Genomic DNA, 24,820 nt, shown 5'->3' on the forward strand with positions numbered 1-24,820 from the left:
TGGATGCCCCTTCCATGGACGCATTCAAAGCCAGGCTGGATGTGACTCTGGGCAGCCTGGTCTGGTGGTTGGCGACCATGCACATAGCAGGGGGGTTAAAACTAAATGATCCTTTTCAACCCAGGCCATTCTATGATTCTATGAAAGACTCCACATTTACTCCATTATCAGCTATTCCAATTTCCTGAGGAAGTTTTCCATCCTACAAGCGTTCTATATTTGTCGTTAAGTGCATAACCACACACCGACCATGCTGAAACACTTAATTTTCCAGTAGTTCAAATGGTTCTCAATCAGCTGTCTTGCTATACTGTTTAATTGTAGCTTTGATGAATGTTAGTACTGAACTTTATTTCCAGATTAACTGATAAAATATTAAATAGCTTAGAGCCAAGAACTAATTCTAGTGGGATTCAATTAGAAAGACATATGACCAATTCCTCACTGACAACACAGACCTGTAACCCTGGTTTTTATTTACTTGCAGCTTGCTATCTGTGTACAATTATGCCACTTCTTTGCTGTTGTACTGAATAAATCCATGTACAGATAAGTTATACCAGTGCTGTTCCTATTGCCATATCATTGCCATAGACATATGCTCTAATCACATGAGCAATACAGTCAACTTTAAATTTAATTTGAGCTGTACAATTTAAATAAAATTTTGTCATTTCTTTTTGTTTCTATACCAAGGATTCTTTTTATTTAGTTTTGTTTTGTTTTTCCCCTGGGAGTACTGCAAAGTTGAAAGTAAGTTCCTGATTTTATTCCTTTCTTATGCTTTTATATATATATATGTATTTGGCACAACCTCAGCTTTCTGTTAGACTTTTTTTCTTGAGCTTCCCCAGATTTCTGAAAGCTTATGGAAAATCCACATTAACAGCACACAAGTCTCCTTTGCCAGCTCTTAAAACTCTTGGATGCGAGCTATTGAGCTGCTGATTTAAAAAACGTCTTCCTTTAGTTCCTATGTTTAAAGCTTTCCTTAGTTATTGTTAGAACTTTGTGATATTTGCTGTTTCTCTCAAAAAAAAAAACAACACCCCCCCCCAAAAAAAACAACACACAGAACGGCAATTTATATAAAGTTTCTGCTTTCTCTGAAATACATTATTTAAGAAAAGAATAAAAATTACTCCTCCTTGCTCTTCACACAGGTAAATAAACACCCATTATCAAAATAATTTTTTGCTTACCTTCTGAATGTTCTGCAGTTCTTAGATCCTAATTTACCTGTTGTACTATGCCTATTTCTCTTATAGTAAATAAAACCCATTAAATTCAAGTCATGCTTCCAAATTATAATTCGGTTACTCCTGTTAATTAACTATGTATGTGTTGGGAGTAGGTTTCTTGTCATCATGTGTGGTCCTCTGCTTAATTTTAGCTTGAACATCTCTAATTTGTGATGAGTAGATCATCCTATTTTTTAGCTGATTGTTGCCATTGAATTTAATCTTGCCAGGTTTTGCCTGGGAAGATTTTCCAGGTGACTGGGTCTAAATCATAGACTTTTATCCAAAAAAAAGATTTCCCAGTATTCTACAAATCTAAATCCCTTTAGTCTAGACGTCAGCTGACCTTCTGTCTTCCTTTGCTCATGTGGCAGAAAGAATCTTTGAGGAGACCTCCTGTATGTCCCACCCAGAGCCAGTGTAGTCATAGCTCAAGTGTACATCCACCTACATGACTGAACAAGCAGCACGTGCTGGCTCTCAGCACCCTCTGAAAGACTACAGTGACTGTTCTTGAAGCAAAGGTGAGTGCTAATCTCTGAAGTCTGACTGCACTTTTGCGTGGTTCAGAGGACAGACTTACTCTGCAGGTTCTGCAGATTGGCTTGTTAACTCTGCTGCTCCTTTGGGTTAAATTTATTCTAATTTCATGCCCTTTTTGACAGTGTGCACAGTAGCTTCCTTAAATTTACTGTGTTGTATTTCATAGTGATGATATAATGCTGTCAGCTCACTGGAAGCAGGGCCTGGATCACACCCGCCTAAGCTTGTAGTCTTTACTTTCAATGATGATAAACACATTGCCAAAATATATTCCTGTTTACTTTCAAAATTATAGAATCATAGAGAATCATAGAATGGTTTTGGTTGGAAGGGGCCTTTAAGATCATCTAGTTCCAACCCCCTGCTAAAGGCAGGGATACCTCCCTCTAGGCCAGGCTGCTCAAAGCCCCATCCAGCCTGGCTTTGAATGCTTCCAGGGAGGGGGCATCCACAACTTCACTGGGAAACCTGTTCCAGTGTCTCACCACCCTCACAGTAAAGAATTTCTTCTTAATATCTAGTCTAAATCTACCCTCTTCCAATTTAAAACCATTTCCCCTTGTTCTGTTGCTACATACCCTTACAAAAAGACCCTCCCCAGCTTTCCCTAGGCCTCCTTCAGGTGCTGGAAAGTCTCTATAAAGTCCTCCTGGAGCCTTCTCTTGAAAAGCCCCAACTCTCTAAGCCTGTCCTCAGAGGAGAGGTGTTCCAGCCCTCTGGTCATCTTTGTGGGCCTCCTCTGGATCTGCTCCAACATCTCACATCAACACTTCGTGTTGCATGTTACTGTATGCTTAATCTGTTTTCTCTTTTCCCTAGTCCATCTTCCAGCTCACGGGGCTAGAAAATCACCTAAACTGACTATTTTTAGGAGAGGCTGTACTCACCAATTTAGAACAAAGTCAATACCAAAAGCTAACTCTTCTGTGAGGTCATTTCTAACATCAAATCAATTCTAATATCTAGTTGTCCATACATTTTACTGTACTGTCACAGCACGTTGGATTGACTTCCTTCTCCAAGTTCTTTGAAACTGAACAAACTCTTGGAGATTTTGTTTGAAATTCTGATCATAAAATACTGTGAAACGGGATCATACTTGAGGCTTCTCAGGAAATCATCAGTAGGTAGTGCAGCAATCCAGTGAAAGCATTTTTCAAGGGCTTTAGGAAAGCCTTCAGCATCTGCTTGGTTTTACTTGCAAATATCTGTAGATCCTCTTGTCTTGACTCGAAGTTATTTAGTTGTATCTTTTCTGAGAAGTCGATGCGTTCTTTGCTTGGCTGTTAGGTAGATCCTGTTACTATCCCCCTGTAGACTGAATATCTATATTTGCAGTGCCTACAGCTGCTTCAGCTATTGAAACTCTTCCAGAAGACCTGCCAGAACTGAAAACAACCTCGTTTTCTAAAGACTGATGTGTGCAGGTGGGTAGCTACATGCTTCAGCACTAGCCCAAAGCTGGAATTCTACATCATACCTAGCCTATCCCTTTTAAGTTTTTGGGTCACTTCTGGTATAGAGCTTGCCATAAAAACATTACCGGTATCAGGCACTCTTTTCTTTAATTTCTTATTGGAGGAGAATATGAACTAGATCCATGACTTGGAAAAAAGAGCAATTGTGCTTGATGGAGTCCTTTTCAGGTGATAAATGTTGCCACAAATAGTGATGATAATGGAACTTTCAAATGGGCAGTGTGAGATTCATAACTATCGCAAGTTCTTACCTTGCAGATAAGTACTTTACTGCTGATAAAGATTGTAGCTGGCTTCCAGTATCATTGACCTGATTTCCCTAAAGCTTCTCTGTCAACCTGCATTGCCTTATTCTTCGGATACAAATTATAGCAGTAGAAATGCTTAACAGTTAATATACTTAGCATTTCTGGTGAAGCTGAATATGTGGTACGTCAGCGCAACATATCTTTGAACGCTCAGGATGGAAGTAAGATAGCAACAAGTTTCTAAGTGCTAGCTGGAGACGCAGGCATGCATTCCTGTGCAGCCAGCCCATGTTTCACCATGCTGGCGAAAGCATGGGTCTGGCTGTGGCTTCATGCTGGCTGTCCCCTCACCCATATCCCCAAGCTGGATGGGTTGGCAGCAACATGCAGTGTGCAATGGGGAGGATACCTCCTTTCAAGTTCTTTTCTTTTGCTAATCCCCTGGTTACTGTTTAATCTGGATGATCATTGTCTTAAGCAAACTTTGTTATTGTCAGATTCCCCTTAGTGTTATCAGTTTTTGGGCAAACAACCTGTCAGAACAGCCAGATTTGGGTATTCGGTTCACACGCGCTATTGACACTTGCATTCCTGCCATGCCATCTGTTGTTATCCAGGCAATGCTACCACGAGGCAGGGAGCCATGCAGTTCCTGTACAGAAAACCCCTAGCTCCAGTTTAGTAAAAGCAGATCTAGTGGACACAAACAAAACTGCTGATTCTGCATCCAGTTTTCATTTTAGAAATCACCAGAGAAAACTGCATGTGTAGAAAGGTTAATTAAGTATAAAAACAACATTCCAAACAACACAGTTCTTTTCAATTCTGCTTCTGCTACTTCAGACTCTACTATTTGACATTGTTTGTCATGATCTGTGACTTTGAAAAAAACAGACTGTGCAGGAATACTGCAATGGTTTGTAGCATGACATTAAGAACTGCACCTATTCACCTCAGGCTGACATGACCTCAACAAGCTGCTCTAACTGAATAGGAAGTGGCTTCCATCACAGGTGTTGGTTTGCTGCCTGCCTCACTGGCTTTTCTACAGGTTCTGTACTCAGAGGTGTGAGGAATGAGCAGTGTGTACGAGCTCCCGCAATACATTTTGTGCTAATAAGGGACTGTAGAGTTGTCTTTCATCCTAGTGTCTGCCTCCTACAGAGTCTGTGGAAAGCTACCAATGGCAGGGGATTTGCATGGCTGAGGTCTGTCCTTGAGGAAGAAAACGTTGATGCTTTTGTAGTAATTATGTTTACCAATATATGTAGCAGACATACATTTTGCTCGTGATGTCTTCTGTTTTAGAATCCTGTTATGAAGTCACCGATTACAGTTTTTTCTCTCAAAGACCAGTTTAATCTAATCTAATTCTGTGTCGAGACAGAGTAGGAGGGAATTGTTTCACGGTTCTTGTGCTGCCTCCCTGTCATGGTGCAGGGATAATGTAAGGAATGATTCTGACCTCACACTGCTTTATGACTGACGGGCTAGCCTCCTGATATCAAATGCGTTGCTGCATCATGTTTTTTGTGTTATTTTTTTTTCCTCCAAAGTTTTTTTCCTCATCACTTCAAGATTAGTTTCCTTCCTACAATATTCTTGTGCCAGCTGGTCTTCAGATGATGAACGTTTGCAAGCACTAGGAAAAGATTGTAAATCCTTGCTATAGATAACAAAGAGATTTAAAGCAAGGGGGAATCATCGTGTTGATGGTTCAGGACTGTTAGATCAGCAGATTGGTTGCATCTCACAATTTTATTGAGGTTATGTTCCAGTGTCAGGCTGAGTTCTGTGAGACTTGTGAAGAGATGCCCTTCCCAGCCCTCCCATGTAAGTGAAAACAAAAGCCAATTCAGTAATTCATCTTCTATTGTGGCCTGACCCTGTGTGAATTATCAAAGTTAAATTATTCAAAAACTGATGGAAACAAGAATAACAACATAAAACTTAGGATCTGGAACAAAACGGGATACTTTGGTGTTGAAGTTGTCCTTTAGAAATAGGAATTAGTAGCTACTAAGGGAATCGTTACATTGTGATTGTTCATAACAGATGGTCAGATCCAAAATGTAACATGAAAGTGATCCAAGAGGCATCAAAGACCAAGAAGTTTTGTTTTCAAAGGGCTTGCTAACTTCTCAAAAAGCTAATGTGGTAGAATGGCAGCTGCAGCCTACTGCTTAGACATTATGAGGTTGTGACTGGGGGGCAGGAACAACTGTAGAGTTTGTAATGTTGTTCCACAGAAGAGTCAGTTCTGCTGAGAACTTAAGGTAGCCAAAGAGAAGTCTATTAAATGTGTCTTTGACCTAAGTATACAGCAGAAGTTCCCAATTGCCTTGTAATGAAAATGTAGGCTGTACATTTCCTTTCGTATTGGTCTGTAAAACATTATAATTACAAGGAATATTGTTTTGTTGGTGTCCCAGGAAATGTACTATTAAAAATACTAGAAAGTAAAAGAGGATATTTTCCCCTGCAATGGTGCTTAAATTGTTTTAAGAGCAACTACTCTAGGGTGCACATGGCTGCAGAATCATAGAATGGTTTGAGTTGGAAGGAACATTAAAGACCATCTTGTTCCATCTGCCTGCTATGGGCAGAACTGCCAAGATCCCACCGTATCAGACTGCCAGGGCCCCATCCAACCTGGCCTTGGGCACCTCCAGAGATGGGGCATCCACAGCTTCTCTGTGGGCCTGTGCCAGTGCCTCACCACTCTCTGAGTAAAGAATCTCCTTATAACATCTAATTTAAATGTCCCATCTTGTACTTTAAAACCATTTCCCCTTGTCTTTTCACTATACGCCTGTAACAATCAGAAAGATCAACATGAGGGAAGCAGTATTACCTACCTGTTGAAAACTGGATAGCATAACATCAGAGGGCTATGGTCATATATATTCAATTTTTATGCAGCAAAAGTTAAATTCTATTCCATACATAGAAGGTGGTTTTGAGTTTTGTAGCCATACCCCCTGAAAAACATAAAATAAATATCAATACCTGCAGTTTTTTCAGCGTTATGATCTCATGTTTTTATTTTAAGTATAAAATACTTATATTACAACATAATATTTCTATAACCATGACTGTTCAAAGATATTTCTGAGACCACCCAGCCTCCACTTCATTCTATCAATGCCCCCCTTTCCATGAACTTGCAGCAGATATATTTCCTTTTTGAGAGTCCCTGATGTGTTCAGAGGAAAAACTGCTTCAAATACACTCTTGTGAAATATTCCTGGTGTGAGGTAAAGCCAGTCACTTTGTTCTGGCTGGCACAAATGTATATGCTAATACCTAGGGACTGCTTCTGTTTCCTGGAAAAAAAAAAACCAAAAACAAAAATAAAACACACCTTTGATATAGAAATTGAACTCTTTTCTCTTACTCTCTTCTATATACAAAAGAAATTTCTTTTTCAGTGGAGAATCCGCTATTATTGGTGTGGTTGTATACATTGCTAAGCCATTTGTGTTATTGAAGGATAACAGTAACTTGTCATACTAAGTAGCTCATAGTGGAGTCATCAAGGAAAGAAAGAAAAAAATCTCTGGGGTAGCTTGGGACTTGGTACTGATAGGCAGAATGAGTCCAGTTGGTCGCTTTTTTGTTCTAATGATCTAGGGCAGTAGGGTTTTGGAGTATGGGGGTGAGGGGAAGGCTGTGCTGCTTTCAGCTGAACCAAACTACTGTGGCCCATGGTTGCCAGTGACCTGTCTGAACCGAGTTTGTGGTCTTGCCCAATTTTAAACACTGCTTGAAGTCTCTTAGATCCAGTCATATGGGGTCCTGCTGGTCTATTCGGCAGGCACCTCGAGGATACAAGACAGAAATTCAAACACCACCATAAGAATGTTTCAATGAGAACCTCACTGACTGTAGCTTGTAGGAAATTGCTTTTTTTCTTTTTTTGTTTTGTTTTGTTTTGTTGCCTCCTCCAGCCACCTCTTGTTCCCGAGCACAAATGGCTCTTTCACACTGCCCTTATCGTTTTTGTCTGATTGTGCTCATCTTAATCGTTAGGGCACTTTTACTAACACTGTTTGTTTTTAAAATAAAGAATGTAATATTAAATATACAAAGCTAAAAAAGAATTTCAAAAACAACTGAAGAAATGGATTTCCTCCGAAAGTCAGCCTTTGAGGGGACTGAGTAACCAAATTTTAAGAACATCCATTTTCTCCCTTTTAAGTCAGAAAACAACTTCTGGCAGTCATTTCATTCCCCAGAGGTACACAGGGAATGACAGCTGTAGGTGTCTGGAGGTCTGGAGAAGTTCTGTCACTTTATATGCAAAGAGAAGCTCAAGGGACCCGAGCTGTGATGTATTCCTTTGAATGCTTTGTGTGTGGCTTTCGTGTTGTCTGCAAATCATTTTAATGAAACTGTTGGCCAAAGTGTATGGTATCTGTCTGCCTATACTTGCTGTATTACATGATACATATTACTAACTGCCACTAAAAAAAAAAATGCAGTCTGCCCAGTGTATCAACTGGCAGACTTACACTCAGCTATTTTAATACCCCTGTTAAGGTGCAGCTTTCCGTACTTGTCTCTGGGGCCAGTTTCACCGGTGGCACGTGAATCAAAAGCCTTTCACCATTTTTGAGGTGGCTGAAAACAACACATGGCTTGAAAATAAAACTGCCTTTCCTTCCGCCCCTTTTGGGGGGAGTAACTTAAAAAGAGGGACATTTACATTTCCAATATTCAGCCTACTTCACTCTTTGTAGCCTGGCACATATGCAGTAGAATATTTATTAAGTTATGAATTACCCTATTATCCCAGGTGCCCTGCAAAGGCAAATGCAGTCACCTCCCTGCTCTGCCGAACACTCGGGCTATTGAACTTCAGTCTGGGTAGGGAGCACGGCAGCTCAGCCCTGTGCACTGGGAAGTCCAGGTCCAATGGTGCCTCTGCTATCGAATTGTCCCATGGCATCCTGAGCTGATGGCATACTGGGACAGAAGCCAGAAGGCTTTTTTTTGTTGTTGTTCCCGTTTTCTTTCTTTAACTGGTTTTAAGGCTGCTCATTTGACAGGCAGACAAATATTTGGCAGCTGGGCTAACTGAAGCATAGAAAGAGGCTCTTTGAACACTGTGTAAGATATTTGTGGCAGATGAATGGCTAAAATAAAGTATAAGTAAAATATTCAAAGTATAGTTAATATTTAAAAATAGTCATTTTCTACCACTGTTTTTGTCTTTGCTCAGTAGGAGGAATTTGTAAACATAGGTAAGTAGTGGTGGGAAAAAAATAAGACAGACAAATGTGAAGCATCCACTTAAGCCTTATTGAATTTATAAATATTTGTGGTGTTCTGTAAAACAATTTTTTCATTTTCTTTGCTGCGGAGAATAAAACTAGATGCCTGTGTTTATATTATAGTCATAGAAGGTAAAAATAGACAGTTTAAAGGAACTGGATCGTGATTGCTGAAATCGTTTGCATTTGAGTTCTCTGATAAGTGATATGCAATGCAGTTCACCTCATAAAGGTCCAGAAGGTTCAGAAGAAGCCTCCAATGAGAGAGAAGCAAACAACTTAATAAGCCAGAGGCAGGCTTTTCAGGGGCACTCCACTGATGGGAAGCCACAAGCTGTGTAAAAGTGAAATAAACAACAGTTGCTGCTTAATTAACAAATGTGCTTAACAGCAATGCTCCCAGCTTCCTCCTGCAAAAAATAAATAAATAAAAAATAAAAAATAAAGTGCTACTTCCATCCTATTTCTTTTATTTTCTTTTATTTAATCTAGTATTTAATTTTGATCTAAAACCACTACAGTACTCCCTAGTACTGGCTGTTCTGAAGGTTAAGTTCAAATTGGATGTTTAGATAAAATTATAGAATCATAGAACCATACAAGTTGGAAAAGACCACTAAGCAGAACATCTAGTCCAACCACCAACCCATCCCCACCGTGCCCACTAACCACATCTCTCAGTGCCACATCTCCATGTTTCTCGAACACCTTCAGGGACGGTGACTCCACCACTCTCTGGGCAGCCTGTTCCAATACCTCAGCGCTCTTTCTGTGAAGAAACATTTCCTAATATCCAGCCTGAACTTTTCCTGGTGCAACTTGAGGATATTATCTCTTATCCTGTTGCTGTTACCAAGGTGAAGAGGCTGATCCCTACCTCACCACAACCTCCTTTCAAGTCACAGTAGAGAGCTACAAGGCTCTGCTCTCCCTGGGCATCCTCTTCTCCAGACTAAACAGCCCCAGTTCCCTGAGCTGTTTCTTATAAGACTTGTGCTCCAGACCCCTCACAGCTTCCTTGCCCTTCTCTGGACATGCTCCAGGGCCTCAATTTCTTTCTTGTATAGAGGGGCCCAAAACTGAGCACAGTACTCAAGGTGTGGCCTCACCAGTGCTGAGTGTGCAAATCTGATGGAAAGGACTGGATGCCATTTACTACTGAAAAAGAAAGAGGCTGGAGTTTAAACTTTTAGTTCATGCTTTCCCATAGTAGACAATATTATCTGTATAATCAAGGAAGCATAAAATGTAACACTCTGACGTGATTAACATGTCCAAAGCAACTGCTGTTGATGACTGTGCAAGATAATGCAAGCATTTCACAGTGTCCTTTTTAATAGGAGCTGTCTGAAATTAGTAAAGGCAGCCAGATGTGGTAGTTAGGCACTAGGGCGTTGATGGGAACTAGCTGAAGTTTCCCTGCAGACTGTGGCTACTCAGGACTGCTATGAGGCAGCAGCTAACCCTAATTGGTTTGGACTAGTTAACTCAATGCTGCAGAGCTGGAAGCCAGAAAGGCAGCTTGTGCTGGGGTCCCGCTTAGAACCGGGAACATAAACAAAAAGAGCTCACAGTAAGAAGATAGTCACTGTGGCATGGCACAGCAATCTCAAGATCCCAGAAATGGCACTTTGCTGTGCCAAAAGTTATGCTATTAAATAAACATAAGAATACTTCAGCCTCCAAGAAAAATAGAGATATCAAACTAAGGAACTGAATTGATGGTAAGACATGAGAGATCTGGCATTTACCAACTGGGACAGATGAGGCTCTGTTCCTTCTGAAAAGCACAGCCCAGATGATGTGGCCACTTTCGCTTGAGAAGGTCTGGCCCACTTTTAGTATCATTCTTACACTGAACAGAGCACACTGGCTGGCAGATGGCTGAAGGGCAGAGCCCACGGATGCATTGCAGCACCAGTGATGCTGCATTATCAGAATCTGTGCAATACTGGACCACATACTTCCAAATACGCAAGGCCCTACTGAGCTGATCAGGACAAGAATGCTTGTTCAGCCATCCAAGCTCATTGTGTCTTCATATATACCCTGCTGAGGCATTTAGACCACAGATTAAAAAACTGATGATCCTTTTTATGTTTTGCATCATGTCAAACACTGCTATCAGCATCCTCCTTCCATCAAAAGCAGTGATAAAATAGAAAAAAATTCTCTTACCTTCTTTGACCTCTGCCTCCCACACTGAAAGCGGAAGGATCATCAGCACTGGTTTCATAAGTATATCATGCTCAGTAGCTATAGAAAGATGTTGATAAACTACAATTACCTGGTTGTAGCACTTTCTCCAGGCCTTCAATAGAACCCATGTTTAGGTTCATCTGCTGCTGGCAATCAGCTTCAGGAATGCAGAAAATAAACTAGGGATGAGGAGTCCTTTACACTTATTCTGACTTAAAACCACAGGCACAGTTTGAATTTCCAGTGATCCTGTGTGAAGCAAGCAGTTGGACTCGATGATCCTCATGGGATGATTGTCCCTCTCTACTCTGCCTCTCTAGTCCCACCGGGAGTGCTGCCTCCAGGCCTGGAGCCCCCGGCACAAGAAGGTTATGGAGCTGTTGCAGCAGGTTCAGAGGAGGACCATGAAGAGAATCAGAGCATTGGAGCACCTCTCCTAAGAAGACAGGCTGAGGGAGCTGGGCTTATTCAGTCTGGAGATGAGGAGGCTCCAAGGAGACCTCACTGCATCTTTCCGGTACTTAAAAGGAGATTCTAAACAGGAAGAAGATCAAACTTTTACTTGGGCATATAGTAAACGGACAATGGGAAATGGTTTTAAAGTACAAGAGGGGAGATTTAAATTAGATGTTATAAAGAAATTCTTTACTCAGAGAGGCACTGGCACTGGCCCATAGAGAGGTTATGGGCACCCCATCCCTGGAGGTGCCCAAGGCCAGGTTGGATGGGGCCCTGGGCAGCCTGGTGTGGTGGGGGCAGAATAATCTCATCTGTTAATGCTCTGGAGGAACTTGAAATGCCTTTCGCAGTGCAGCCCAAGATGCTGTTGGCATCCTTTGCCACAAGGGCGCATTGCTAGTTCATGTTCAACGTGGTGTCTGGAACTCTGGGTCCTTTCCTGCACAGCTGTTTCCTGGACTGTCAGCCCTGAGCCTGTAATGGTGTCTGGGTCTCTTCTTCCTCAGTTGCTGGATTTTACGTTTCCCTTCACTGATCCCCATCAACGGATTTCTCCAGCCTGGCAAGGTCCCACTGAATAGCAGCACAACCCATCTGCTGTATCAACCACTCCAACTAATTCAGTATCACCTGCAAATTTGCTGATGGTGCTCACAGTCCAGTCATCCACATTATCAATAGAGATTTTAAACTGTACTATCCCCAGTATTAACATTCAGGGTACACCACTGGTGACTGACCTCCAGCTGGACTTCGTAAATCCATGCTAACTATGCCCAATTACTTTCTTGCTCTTCATGTGCTTGGAATCATTTCCAGAATCAGTTGTTTCACCACTTACTTGAGGGAGTGATGTGAAGTTAACTGTCTTATAGTTCGCTAGGCACTCATTTTTGATGGTCTGCAGATAGCAGTGACACTGCTTTCTGTGGGTCTGACAGAGCCTCCCTCACTTGTCACAGCCTTTCAAGACTGGAACGTCCTAACAGTGACATCAGTTGGATCCCTTGGCATATATGCATGCACTCAATCAAGGCCCATGAACTTGTGTATGACATGTTTGCCTGAATGTTCCCTAACCTGTTCCTTCCTATATCAAGTCATCCTTGCTCCATATTTCCCTTTGGTCTCAATAGTGCCCAAGATTCCTTAATGCAAGTCTTCGCATTAAAAGCTGAGGTGAAGAAACATTAAATGAATACCTTGTACTTCTCCCAGTGTTTTTTTTTTTTTTCCTTTTTTTTTTCCTCTTTTTTTTTTTTTTGTCACCGGTTCTCTTGCCCCATTAATCAGTAGGCCCAGATTCAACCTACTGTTCCTTTTGCTATTGATGTACCTGTAAAAACCTTCTTGTTGCTCTTCACAACCCTCATCAGATTCAATCTGAGATGGGCTTTTACTTCTTTAAACTCAGCTCTACATGCTCTGACAGGTCTCTGTTCTTTCTGGGAAAAGCCCTTTATTAAAAAAAAAGCAAACACATTGTTATGACAGCATCTTACAATGTATCTAAATATTAAGTACCATGCAGAGTTCTTACTCTATCCTGAAAGAGAATCCACTACAGCTTGAAGTTAATGTGAGATGCACCAATGGCTTTATCTGACAGTTTATTTTATGTGCCCTTAGCTAATCATTGTAAAAAGGAATTGGCTCATTATAACAACTCCTGTAAGATAGTTACTGTTTACAATCAAGAGAAGTTATACAACATGTAAAACAAGTTCTGGTTTTATAGCATAATTATTTTGACAGAGAAAAAAAATTACAACATTTTCTCAGTTCCAGCAGGCATAGTTCCACTTCAGAGGGACAGGAAAGAAAGAAAGAGTTAAGCTTAGCTCTGCTTTATAAAGCATGAATTTCGAGGAACAACCCGAACATTATAAAGACCTATAGAAGCATCTCAAATATACATAGTTGCTCATTTCCAGGATTTCACGGGGCTAGGAACAGATGCATGTCAGAAACCAGGAAAATGGCTCAAATGGCCTTTGGGATTATTTTTTTTCCCCTCCAGAATGGAAGAAAGGGGGAGGAAATAAAAACAATTGGACCAAAACTTCACTCTTACTCTCTTATGTAGTTCTTGAGAATGACAGTAACAGCTACAGCAGCCAGATCTTTATAGTTCCAGATAAGGGCTGAGATCTAGACAGATCTATAATGAAAAACCAGAGCTCTCTGTCTCTAACATTGCCTAGAGCAGTTCCTCTCCCAGACACGTTACAACCAGATTAGGAAAGACATTAGATAAGAAACAGTGCAGTCATGAGCAGAGGTTTGTTCAACAATATACATTTTAGGCAAATGCATTACTACTGCTTTAAGCAACCTTCCTTTCCAGTCTCTTTGGTATCTGACCCACGTATTAAGAAGAGAGAGTAATTGCTTGCACTCCTTCCCCAGTTTGAGGCTTCTGCATCCATGCATCTCCCTGTCAGTTCATATTATCTGGTTTTTTTTTTGTTTGTTTGTTTGTTTTTTAGTTTACTCTATCTCCAAGATCTAGGAACTTTCTGTTCCACACGGGATGCTCTTGTAATACTTCAGATAACTGTAGTTTACAATATACCAGCTAGTGAGTTCCAACAAACACCTGGTAGCATGAAAAGACTGGAAACTTGGAAAAGAACAGCTTGTTAGTATATTCATCTTCTTGTCAAGCAGAGGCTATTAAATGTAAGATGGTCCCTCCTTTCAACAGAGAGATAAGGTATTTTACATTTTCCACTTCAGAAACAGTGTACTTACCTCTAAGAACAGGAATAGACAACAACAAACACTGGTGCTCTGTATTCGTCTAAGAAAATCTCAAATGCCCAGGCCTAGTTAATCTAAAGAACTACATGTGTCTCAAATTTGGAAATACCCGAGAATGTTATATACAAAATGCTATCTAGAAACAGCACTCTTTTGTACTTGAAAATGATTTTTCTTTGTCCCCAGTTTTTCCTCTGAGGCAGCACACCAGAGATCAACTAAAAAAGGAACCATTAAAAAAAAAAAAAAAACTATTCTCACCAACACCTTGATCCTTACCTCTCTATCCCCTCTGTAGTTCAAAAAACAAATTCATTCAATGTCTTTATTTATTTTCTTATAACAAAACATCTTTTTTTTAAATATAAAAATATCAAAGTCAAAGAGGCTACAGTCATTATTTTTGAAGGAAAAGTGGAGGGAAAGAAGTTGAGAGTAACTTTGAGTTCCCCTAGGAGTTTCCCTTCAAGGCCCTGAGGCTGGGGAGCAGCTGGGCTGCACTGAGGCGCTCCTCTACATCAGCCTTCCAGCAGCAGCTGATGATTCTCTGAAGCCTTTGGCCCACCAGTGACTCATGGAAGATGGTGGCCTCCAGAGAAGGGCGTAAGTTGTAGGCTACCACTGCATAGAGAACGTATTGCCGTTCGCCCAGGTAGGGCTGCTCCCGCATGACAATCTGCCAGAGGGTGATGGCAAAGGAGTAGATGTCTGCTTTGGCAGTGACCCTCTCACCCTTGAGGAGCTCAGGAGCGCGGTGGGTATACGTGCCCCCTTGCTGACAAACATGGTGGCTCTGGGACGAGCCTTCCTCCAGTCTCTGGGAGCAGCCGAAGTCTCCGATCTTGCACGCTCCATGCTCAGTGATGAGGATATTGGAAGGCTTCAGGTCGAGGTGCACGATGCCCTGCGAGTGAAGGAAGGCTAAGCCAGTCACAATGTCACACGAGTAGCACACAGCCTCCTCCATGCTCAGACCCTTCCTCCCACATCCTCCTTCTTCCTCCTCGCCCTGCCTCCACACATCTCTAGTGCCGTAGATGACATGGTGCAGGGTGATGTTGCCAACGTATTCCATGATGATGGTGCCCAGGCTGTTCTGGCTGGCAGGAGCACACGTGCTGGCAGCCATCACACGCACCACATTATCATGCTGCAGTCGGGCTACGTTCAGCTCAGCCCAGAAACTCTGTCGGGATGCCAGCCGGTTTTTGCTGCTCTTCTTCACCTGCTTCACAGCCACAGTCACACCATGGTAGGTGGCCTTGTAGACAGCCCCAAAACCCCCAGAGCCCAGGGGCTGCAGGAGGCAGAGCTGATCCCAGTCAATGGAGCACCAGGCCAAGCGTGGAGGCAGGCGACGTGTCCTGGGAGAGGGAGTCCCTCCTAGGAAGGCTTTTCCATCTTTGCCAGGGATAACTGCAGGGCTGCTGCAAGGTCTCAAGTCTGCAGATGGGGAGAGCTCCAAAGGAAGAAAGCTATTAAAAGGAATAGGTGATGGCATAATAAGATGCCAGAAAAAGTTACTAGAACAATAGACTAGAAAGCTTCTTCATGGGATTTTCCAAAGGCTCTTTTATTCTCTCTGCACAACTTCCCCCTCCCACCCCTAATGATCTGCATCTGTCTCAATAAGCTGACCCCATAATCAGGTGCACCTGAGAACATTCTTTTTCCACCCTTAAGTAAATCTCTAGAAAGTAAGGGTATATGGATTTCAAACTGAAATGTATTAGTTCACGTGTATTTTGCGTGATTTTTAATCACAAGAGATGAGAAAGATACTTTGCTCCATGAATATCTCTAGCAAAATGGGCTGGCAGTAAATAAACTGAGTGCATTTTGCTGGAGTTATAGACAACAGTGATAATTGTCAAAGGCATTGAAGAACTCGGGGTTATTTTCAGAGGACACAGCTGAGATAGTAACCACTAGCATTTGGTAAGCCTATGGCAGGCATAACTAAATTTAAAAGTGAGTTTAAAGGGACCTGCAACTCATGTGTGATAGGAGGGGTTTGGTTGCTCAAGTCTACCCATTCTGGGTGGTTAGGTAAGCCTAACAGTAGCAAAAGGACTGGCTGATGAGCATCACATATCGTGCATTGGCTATAGCAATGAGCATTATGCACAGGGGTTTCATTTTGTACAGCTAAATGCTTTCGAACATTCTAGCAAGTATCTTTCCATACTTGCAGACGAATCAATTGGAAAGTTTGGTCTCCGTTTCCCACTTCCTTATCCTTCAGGTCCTTCATCTGGATGTCAACAAGAGATGAATGAGAACACAAAACTTGGGTTATCACCCAGTGATGTGAAACAGATAAGCTAAGGGAGATTTAGATAAATAGGTGCTAACGTGTGGTGGGAGCTGTTATCAAAGTAGAGGTTGGAGAGCTGGGGATGCAAGAGGATCTCACAGAGACAGGGCCCTGCTCTGACATCAGCTGTGCTGGGACACCTGGGGGCAGTGGAGGACACCAAGAAGGAACCTCATTGCAGTTTTAAATATGCTGCAAAGCAACCAGTACAGACATCAGGTCCCAGCAGTGCTGGGGTTGTATGCCTGCACGATGGCTCCACTTAAAAATCTTCACAAGAAATGCATTCTCAGCAGGTGAGCTGTGATGATGACAAAAAGCTGTAATAAGCAAATCCACCTATACTGGAGACGGAAATGACTTCTTAAGGTTTATTTTGCAACAACCGTAGAGGCTCTAATTCTGGCACGGTCTTATGTGACATATAGTGCATAAAGACAGCAGAGAAGTGATCTCTGCTATGAATTCTCCAAGAACTTAATCTATCTCGTGGAAAAAGTACACACATTGCAACTTTTTCTCCAATGTTAAGGTCACAGAGAAGCTTAACAGGGAAGATTGGGTGAGGGAGAGGAGTCAGTGGAGTACTGCCAGGTGTGGACAAAAGGTCTGTGAGCGGACCTGCTCAGGAATTGCAGGATAACTCTATGAGATCTTGAACGTTGCAGAACACTGTAACAAAAACCAGAGGGTTAGTGTTAGGACTTTTCCCAAATTTCTTTGCCTGCAGTCTCGTTCAGAATAATATGGCAGACTTTCCAATTGTATTTTTTTTTTTTCAAACTCCATGTCTTTTTTCAGTAATTTTCCTTTTCTGCTGAAAACCTTTCTGTTTTTCTCCTCTCGTGGCAAGAATGTATTACTCTTTGGGAACACACCGAATCTCTTGAACAGGAAGAGGGGTGTATTTTGGGGCTGAAGCAGACTGACGTAGCCGACTTGTCTCAAGCCAACTGCTGAGGGCTGGAGCAGGGGGACATCCAATTCATTTTGTTGTAAATGCAGTTAGAGCTGATTTAAAACCAACCAGGCTTTTATCCTTTTTAGAACATATTTTCTTGTTCTCTCAACACGGCCCAGTTGCTTCTCTTGAGACACAACCACTGCAGGATGTCCTTGCCACGTTCAGCTCCACTGTCCCTGCCCAGAAGCAGGATGCTGGGCTGGCAGCCCCCCTCATCACAATGCCTTCCCCAGGAGAACCCACACTGCGCACCCGGGGAGGCCTTCAGCCTCCCAGTTGCTGATATTTCTCCAGCAACGTAAGGAAAAAGGAAGCTGTGTGAACCAGCAGGGAACTTCAGCATGTCTTGAGTTTTGGCTGCTGGAAGCGTCATTAAGAACAAGCATGTAATATGAACTTTTAGAAGTATCAGAATAACAGAATCACAGAATGGCCAGGGTTGGAAGGGATCTCAAGGATCACGAATCTCCAACCCCCTGCCACATGCAGGACCACCAATCTCCACATTTAATACTAGACCAGGCTGCCCAGGGCCCCATCCAATCTTGAATACCTTGAACACATACAGGGACAGGGCATCCACAACCTCTCTGGGCAGCCTGTTCCAGCACTTCACCACTCTCATAGTAAAAAACTTCCCCTCACATACAACCTAAATCTCCCCTCCCTCAACTTAAAACCATTTCCCTTGTCCTGCAGTTATCAACCCTTTCAAAGAGTTGATTCCCCTTCTGTTTGTAGGCTCCCTTTAGGTACTGAAAGGCTGCAATGAGGTCACCCCACAGCCCTCTTTTCTCCAGGCTGAACACGCCCAGCTCCCTCACCTGTCTTCATAGGAGAGTCCTCCAGTCCCCTGATCATCTTCGTGGCCCTCCTCTGGACCCTCTCCAACAGCTCCCTGTCTTTCTTGTACTGGGGGCTCCAGACCTGGACACAGTACTGCAGATGGAGCCGCACAAGAGCAGAGTAGAGGGGGACAATCACCTCCCTGTCCCTGCTGGCCACCGCTCTTCTGATGGAGCCCAGGATACCATTTGCTTTCCGAGCTGCAAGGGCACATTGCTGGCTCACGTTAAGCTTTTCATCTATCAAGATCCCCAGGACCTTCTCCACAGGGCTGCTCTCAAGGACCGCTCCTTCCAGTCTGTATGGATGCCTGGGATTCCTCCGGCCCGAGTGCAAAACTCTGCACTTCATCGTGTTGAACCTCATCAGGTTCATCCGGGCCCACCTTTGCAGCCTCTTGAGGTCCCTCTGAATGGCATCCCTTCCTTCTACCGTGTCAACCACACCACTCAGCTTGGTGTCACCAGCAAAGTTGCTGAGGGTGCACTCGATTCCATCATCGATGTCATTGATAAAGATGTTAAAGAGCACCGGTCCCAAGACTGGCCCCTGGGGGATGCTGCTTGTTACTGGCCTCCACCTGGACACAGAGCCATTGATGACCACCCTCTGTCTGCGGCCTTTCAACCAGTTTCTTATCCATCGAGTGGCCCACCCATCAAATCCACATCCCTCCAATTTGGAGATAAGGATACGGTGGAGGACCATGTCAAAGGCCTTGAATAACAGCAAAGCGTGCAGCCTGTGTCCTGAGGGCTGCAGTATGTGGCAGTGCCAATAACTTGTGGCAGGATCCTGACATTCCAGGCTTCAGTGACACACTTCTACAATAAAATGTACTTTTGATGCTGCAGCAGCTTCTCAGCCTCAGCCATGCTTCAAACTAAGGACCACAGCATTACCCATGGGTATTCAGCTGTATTCCAAGAACTCCATCTGCCAGTACTGCTAGTTACTACCACTGTTCATAGATCTGCAAAACAGAGGACAACTCTGATACCAAAGGCTGCAGTCTAACACAGATACAGGTGCAGCACACCACAGCAGGTATGTACCAAATGCCCATGTCCTTCCTTATAAAGCGGAGTTTGCATTTGATCAAGACACACTGCTCTCATGCTTGCTAACGGCCACATTTTTGTCTAAACCATAAAAAGAATAAAAACTAGGGGCAGAACTATCTCAAAGAGTTTCATAGAATCATAGGACTGTTTGAACTGGAAGGGACCTTTAAAGGCCATCTGGTCCAACTCCCCTGCACACCTAGAGCTGCATCAGGCTGCTCAGAGCCCCATCCACCCTGACCTGGAATGTTTCCGGGGATGGGGCACCCATCACCTCTCTGGTCAACTTATTCCAGTGCCTCACCACCTTTATTGTAACAAACTTTTCCCTTATATCCAGTCTAAATCTCTCTTCATTCTGTCTTTCCCATTTCCCATTGTGCTATCACAACAGTCCCTGCTGAAGAGTCTGTCCTCTTTGTTCTTAAAGCATATAGTTAAATTCTTCTCCATGACCATTACTTTATTATTTGTGCATCTGCTCGGTAAAAAATGCACCAACCCCTTTTAGGCCTGAGTGTTCAGTGGCTTCTAAGAAGTGCTTTCCAGTATTAAGGTAGCACTGTGTTTCTATTGAATTCCTACATTTATCTCCTAAGTACTTATTCTACTCTGAAAACAACATGGCTCCTTAGCCTGTGTCTTTGTGACTTCTGAGGTTTCCTTACCCTTTCTAAATCAAAGCTTTCTTTTTTTTCCACTTGCTGTCAGTCTCTGTGATCTCACTTTGGGGTTTGAAGACAAACTTACATTCCTTCTCACTTTTTTCATAGTGCAAGTGTTGCTTCCAGTCACACCTCATAGGCCTCTAACGGTATTCTGAGTTGCATGAGAGCAGTTCTGATAAAATCAATTGTGCAGGCGTAAGCGATGCACATCATTTGAAGCCAGTCCATACACACAGCCTGCTCTGAGAATAGGCCACAGTCAACTGTTTATTTAACTGCCAGGATGAGCCAGAAGTGAATAGAGTTTGTATTTTAGAGTTTGGTTACTTTGCAAATGACACCTTGTAGTAGCAAATGCAGACAAGTTTTCATTAATGTGCTGAGAGGCAAATCTAAATGCCAACAAACGCATCTGTGGGAGTTGCGATGTGATCTTACAGCACTTCTTTAGAATAAAGCCATAGCAATAAACATTTTAAAAGGTTAAATCCTAGTTTATAAATAATAAGATCAAGTTTCAAACACACACACTGCCAAACAGTTGCTTGATATTTTTTATTTTCATCCCAGAAAGGTTTCAGAGCACCAAGCAGAGGCTCTCCCTGCTGCAATGCTCTGAGGTGTTACCTGAAGGCACCTGAAGCAAAGCAGGGGAGTTTCATAGCCCATTCGCTGTGGCCTCTCTGACCACAGATGGACCAAGGAAAACAACTGGTAACGTGGTGCTGTGGGTTAATATCACAGTTGCAGAAGAGCACCTTGAGACAAGCTGAGATGGTCTTAATTCAGGTGTGAGGATGACAAAAGTGGAACTATGGACTGCAGAACACTTTCAGGTGACACAGATATGGCTGACTCTCCCTGTGGGATTACTGCTGTCATAAGGCAGGCACGTCATACAATGCTTCCAGCCACATTGCCCAAGAGTGCTTTTGCAGTCCTGCTCCTGTAGCACTGCTGACAAACAGCTTTGCTGGGTTGTGGGGAGATAACAAAGAGCAATGGTGGAATTCGAGAGTTGTAACTTAGGGACCAGGAAATGGCTTCTGTGCTCAGTGAGCAACGTGAATCACCCGCAGCAAAGGGCCTATGGGACAATGTTAGTGCTACGTGACCACTCAGTGATAGCTGCTTTCCCAGGCACAGCAGATGTAGCGCAGGTGCTTGGGACTGAACCCTTGTTGTTGCAGGTGATATCTGGAAGGATCCCAGTGGGTCCCAGCATCTCACAAAACCCCTGACCACTGATAACACCCAGCTCCGTGACTATAATGATCACTAGGCCACAGCAGGACAGATTTCAGCGAGTTTGGCAAGTTAGTCTATGCTTTCTTGTCCTCAGTGTTAGATAATTCCTGCTCCTGTGTTAGAGTTTGAAGGTTGCTCCTTTATCTTACGTCCCCTCAGTCATACAGAATGTATATATTATTTTCATTTTCAGTGTACTTGTGGGAGAACTTAAGTATGTAGCCATGACCACGTGTGCGACCATTTAATAAAAAGGCAATAAGCCCACAGAAAGGTGGGCTTCAAAGGCACAGCCCACAGAACTCTTCTACTGAACTTCTATCTAATGCTACACAGGCATAGCTGACAAACACCTTCCTCACAGAAGGCTGTGCACCCTGCAGATAAACTGCTGCCTCTCGTAGATAAATCGAGTAATTGGAAGAAACTCTTCCAATGTGTCTGGGAAACCAAGCGTTGTGTTAAGTGGGAGATACCTTTACCAACTGCGTGATTCACTTTGGACTTGAAAAACACTGAAGTTCCATGCTTACATTTTTTGAAGTAAAACAAAATGTATTTCTCAACTTTTCCAGGTTTCCCCATGCATGTATACATGTGCACATATATTCACACAATACACGCACATGCTTTTGAAGAAGATATATATATATGTATATATATATATATTATATTATATATTATATATTATATAATATATATATTATATATATACACAAAAGTTTAAGCAATATACTGATTTTCAGAAACTGTCACTATTTTGGTACTCTGCATTATTTACACCCATTGATGATTTATATGAAATTACACTGTACCATTCTTCTTTGTACAGTGCAACAGTGAAAAGCAGTGCCATGGGCAAACTCCCAATTCAAATGAATTTCAAACCAATCATAGCATGCATTACAGTCCTGAATCCACAGTGTTCTGCTGTTAGCCGATGTATCTTTGGTGCACCAGGTGGCAAACGAGCTTTGTAGCTGGTGATTTTATGACACAAACATCCCTGAAGGAGACAAAGTTGTGGGATGGCAATGGCATGGAAAAAACACAACTTTAATTACATTTAAAAAATACTTACTAATCAGAAAACATTGATTCCTTGAAGACATGTTGGTCGCTGCAACAAGCAAGTATATGTAAAAATACTGGGCAAGATATTACACACTGTGCTTATTATTAGTTGAGAACGTTTATTTTGAAATACCTGGAATATAACATGTGACCAGGAACTTGTTACTTCACACGACTGTGGTCTGTCTTTTCCAACATCACTATCTTCACTGATGTTCAAAAAATGGAAGTAAGACATTGCTGTCTGCTTGCCAAGGGCACTAGCTAGTAATGATAAGTAGTAGTTAATCCTCTATTACGTTTCCCAAACTTGTAAGTACACACTAAATTTTATAATCCAGCTTATCTTGCTGGCCTACTTGCAGCCTGTTTGGGATCTCATGCCATTGCTGTGTCAACTACAGCAACTGCCACTTCAGAAACCCAAATTTCAATCCGGCGCAATACATGTTTTGATTTGCAAAGGAGGGAAGCCAACAGCATGTAGCTGCTCAGTTCTTGCAAGCCTAACAGAAGCTCTGGGTCACAGGTTTAGATTTCTCTGTCAAAAAAGCCCCAAACATTCTGTATGTTAGGGCACACTTATTGATGGGAAGGAAAAAAGGGAGAGCAAAGGGAGAAAGCATAATAATCTATTTCTTCTATTCCTATAGGGCAGAGACCAGATATACAGATGATATTGAAGGACCATTTTTCTGTATGTTCTTACAGATGTTTTGGATAGGGATGGCTGCAGCAGAGAGAAGGAAGGGATGAATGGCCGTGGTTTTGTACAATGCCAGTCATTTTTCCAAATGTCTCTTTTAACAAAGCATAATTTCTTTTCTTGCCAAAGGAAGATGCAAGATGTGAAAAAGAATTCACTGAGCTTGAAAGCCCCTCAGTATATTGGTAAAACTCCAAACTTCTGCCCTTTTGCCTAGCTCTAGCCTTCCAGAAATTGAGATGGGACACCTGGGCTTTTTACCTATTTAGTTAATACAGAAGAAAGAATTTACTCTCTCCTTTAAGAAATAAGAAAATTTTGAAAGAAAAATACAAAAATCCCCTTCCCTGTTGAAGATGTGCCAGTTTATATGAGGCATAAGAACAAAGGTTCTTGTCATGTCAAGGATTTTCAACCTTACACCCAACTCCTTCAAGTCTTGGAAGAGGTTCTGAAATTTAGCAGGGAAAGCTCTGGAGCAATCTTGCAAAGAGATGTCTGAATGTAACACAGATGCCATCCATATAACCACCTCCCACTTGTCACAGAGGGTATCAGTTTGAAAGGAGAACATCTTAATTCTGTTATGGTGGATGACACCATCTACCAGAGTGAGACAGGGAGGAGTTCTCTCAGGGGAGCGATGGGGGCTTCGCAGAATCTTAGATAGTTCAGTGCTGCACTACAGTTTATGTCTTCACCTTCCTTCTATACCTTTCAGGCAAATTTGCACAAGAAGCAGTTGAAGACAGGAACTGCCTCTTCCTCCATCTGGAGAGCTGTTGATTCTTACCACACCACGGCCAACTCTCATTTAGAAACCTGTGACACAGAAGTGATAAGTCAGTTCAGAGGAAACAGCTGGGAGTCACAAGAAAGCAAAAGTGTCTGTATGACACAGTCAATGACTCTGGAAAGATCCTTTCTTTCAGACTGGTGAGCAGGAAAAAATCTAAAAATTAAAGAATTGGAAGAGCAGGGTGTTAGTAATATATATTTTGAAGAACAATGAAATGTGAATTTGAAGCAGTTTCATAGCAAATGCTGTCTTTTACTTTCCTGGAAAACAATTCGTTCTGGGGAAATGGCTATATGGAAAAAGAACACTTTCTGCAACTTTCTGCAATTGTGGGTAGGCTGCTGGTTTCGTGGTACCTCTTCGCTCAGTGCATTAGTCAGATTTGTCAGCAAGGCTTCCTCAGCAACGTCACAGGCAGACAGGTGTGTGATATCAAAACAATGAAGTTTCTCCTGGAAGCGTATCAGAGAGGCAACCCACATACTGTGCCTGTAACACATGCCACAGTCTCACAGTTTATCCTACAAACTATAAAAATAAAGATAAATTACTTGCATTCATCTGAAGTGCTGGAGAGAATCACTTGCCCATTTCTCCCACATGAAACCCCCAAACTCACCTTCCAGCTCCTCACAGCATTTCAAAGGGCAGTTTGATGGCAAATGCAACTGCTTCCTTCAGTTAGGATCTGTCTTGTCACAGACACAGTAGCATCATCCAATCTGTTCCTTGGTAAGATCATGAAACGCAGAAACTTATGCGTGTTAGATTTTCTGAAAAACTGACATTTTACCAGTCATCAGTCAGAAATATTTACACCTTTGCAAAATCAGAATAACTACACCCAGCAAAACTGGATGCATGTAAAATTACTTATTGTAATCCCAAGCATGCAGACCGAGGTTATCTATTGAAATGCCAGGCATA

General features: G+C 42.4%; 2 protein-coding genes across 2 annotated transcripts in view; both read right to left on the reverse strand.

Annotated features, from left to right (window-relative positions):
- Positions 1 to 13,028: 13,028 nt before the first annotated feature.
- On the reverse strand, positions 13,029 to 16,102 carry MOS (MOS proto-oncogene, serine/threonine kinase). The gene has a single exon (XM_085219937.1). It carries the CDS (start codon positions 15,706 to 15,708, stop codon positions 14,659 to 14,661), a length of 1,050 nt encoding a protein of 349 aa, XP_085076063.1. The 5' UTR covers positions 15,709 to 16,102; the 3' UTR covers positions 13,029 to 14,658.
- Positions 16,103 to 20,606: 4,504 nt separating this feature from the next.
- Positions 20,607 to 24,820, reverse strand: part of PLAG1 (PLAG1 zinc finger) — a 55,947-nt gene continuing 51,733 nt past the window's right edge. The window contains exon 7 of the transcript XR_014882511.1: positions 20,607 to 24,674. The gene's annotated coding sequence lies outside the window, so the exon portion shown is untranslated. The remainder of the gene's footprint in view (positions 24,675 to 24,820) is intronic.

Source organism: Meleagris gallopavo, chromosome 3 (assembly GCF_905368555.1).
Source record: "Meleagris gallopavo chromosome 3, MGAL_WU_HG_1.1, whole genome shotgun sequence".
Taxonomy (NCBI): Eukaryota; Metazoa; Chordata; class Aves; order Galliformes; family Phasianidae; genus Meleagris; species Meleagris gallopavo.

Bases quoted from the DNA above. Each gene is read 5' to 3' on its own strand.
- MOS (XM_085219937.1), bottom strand. From the start codon at position 15,708: ATGCCATCACCTATTCCTTTTAATAGCTTTCTTCCTTTGGAGCTCTCC.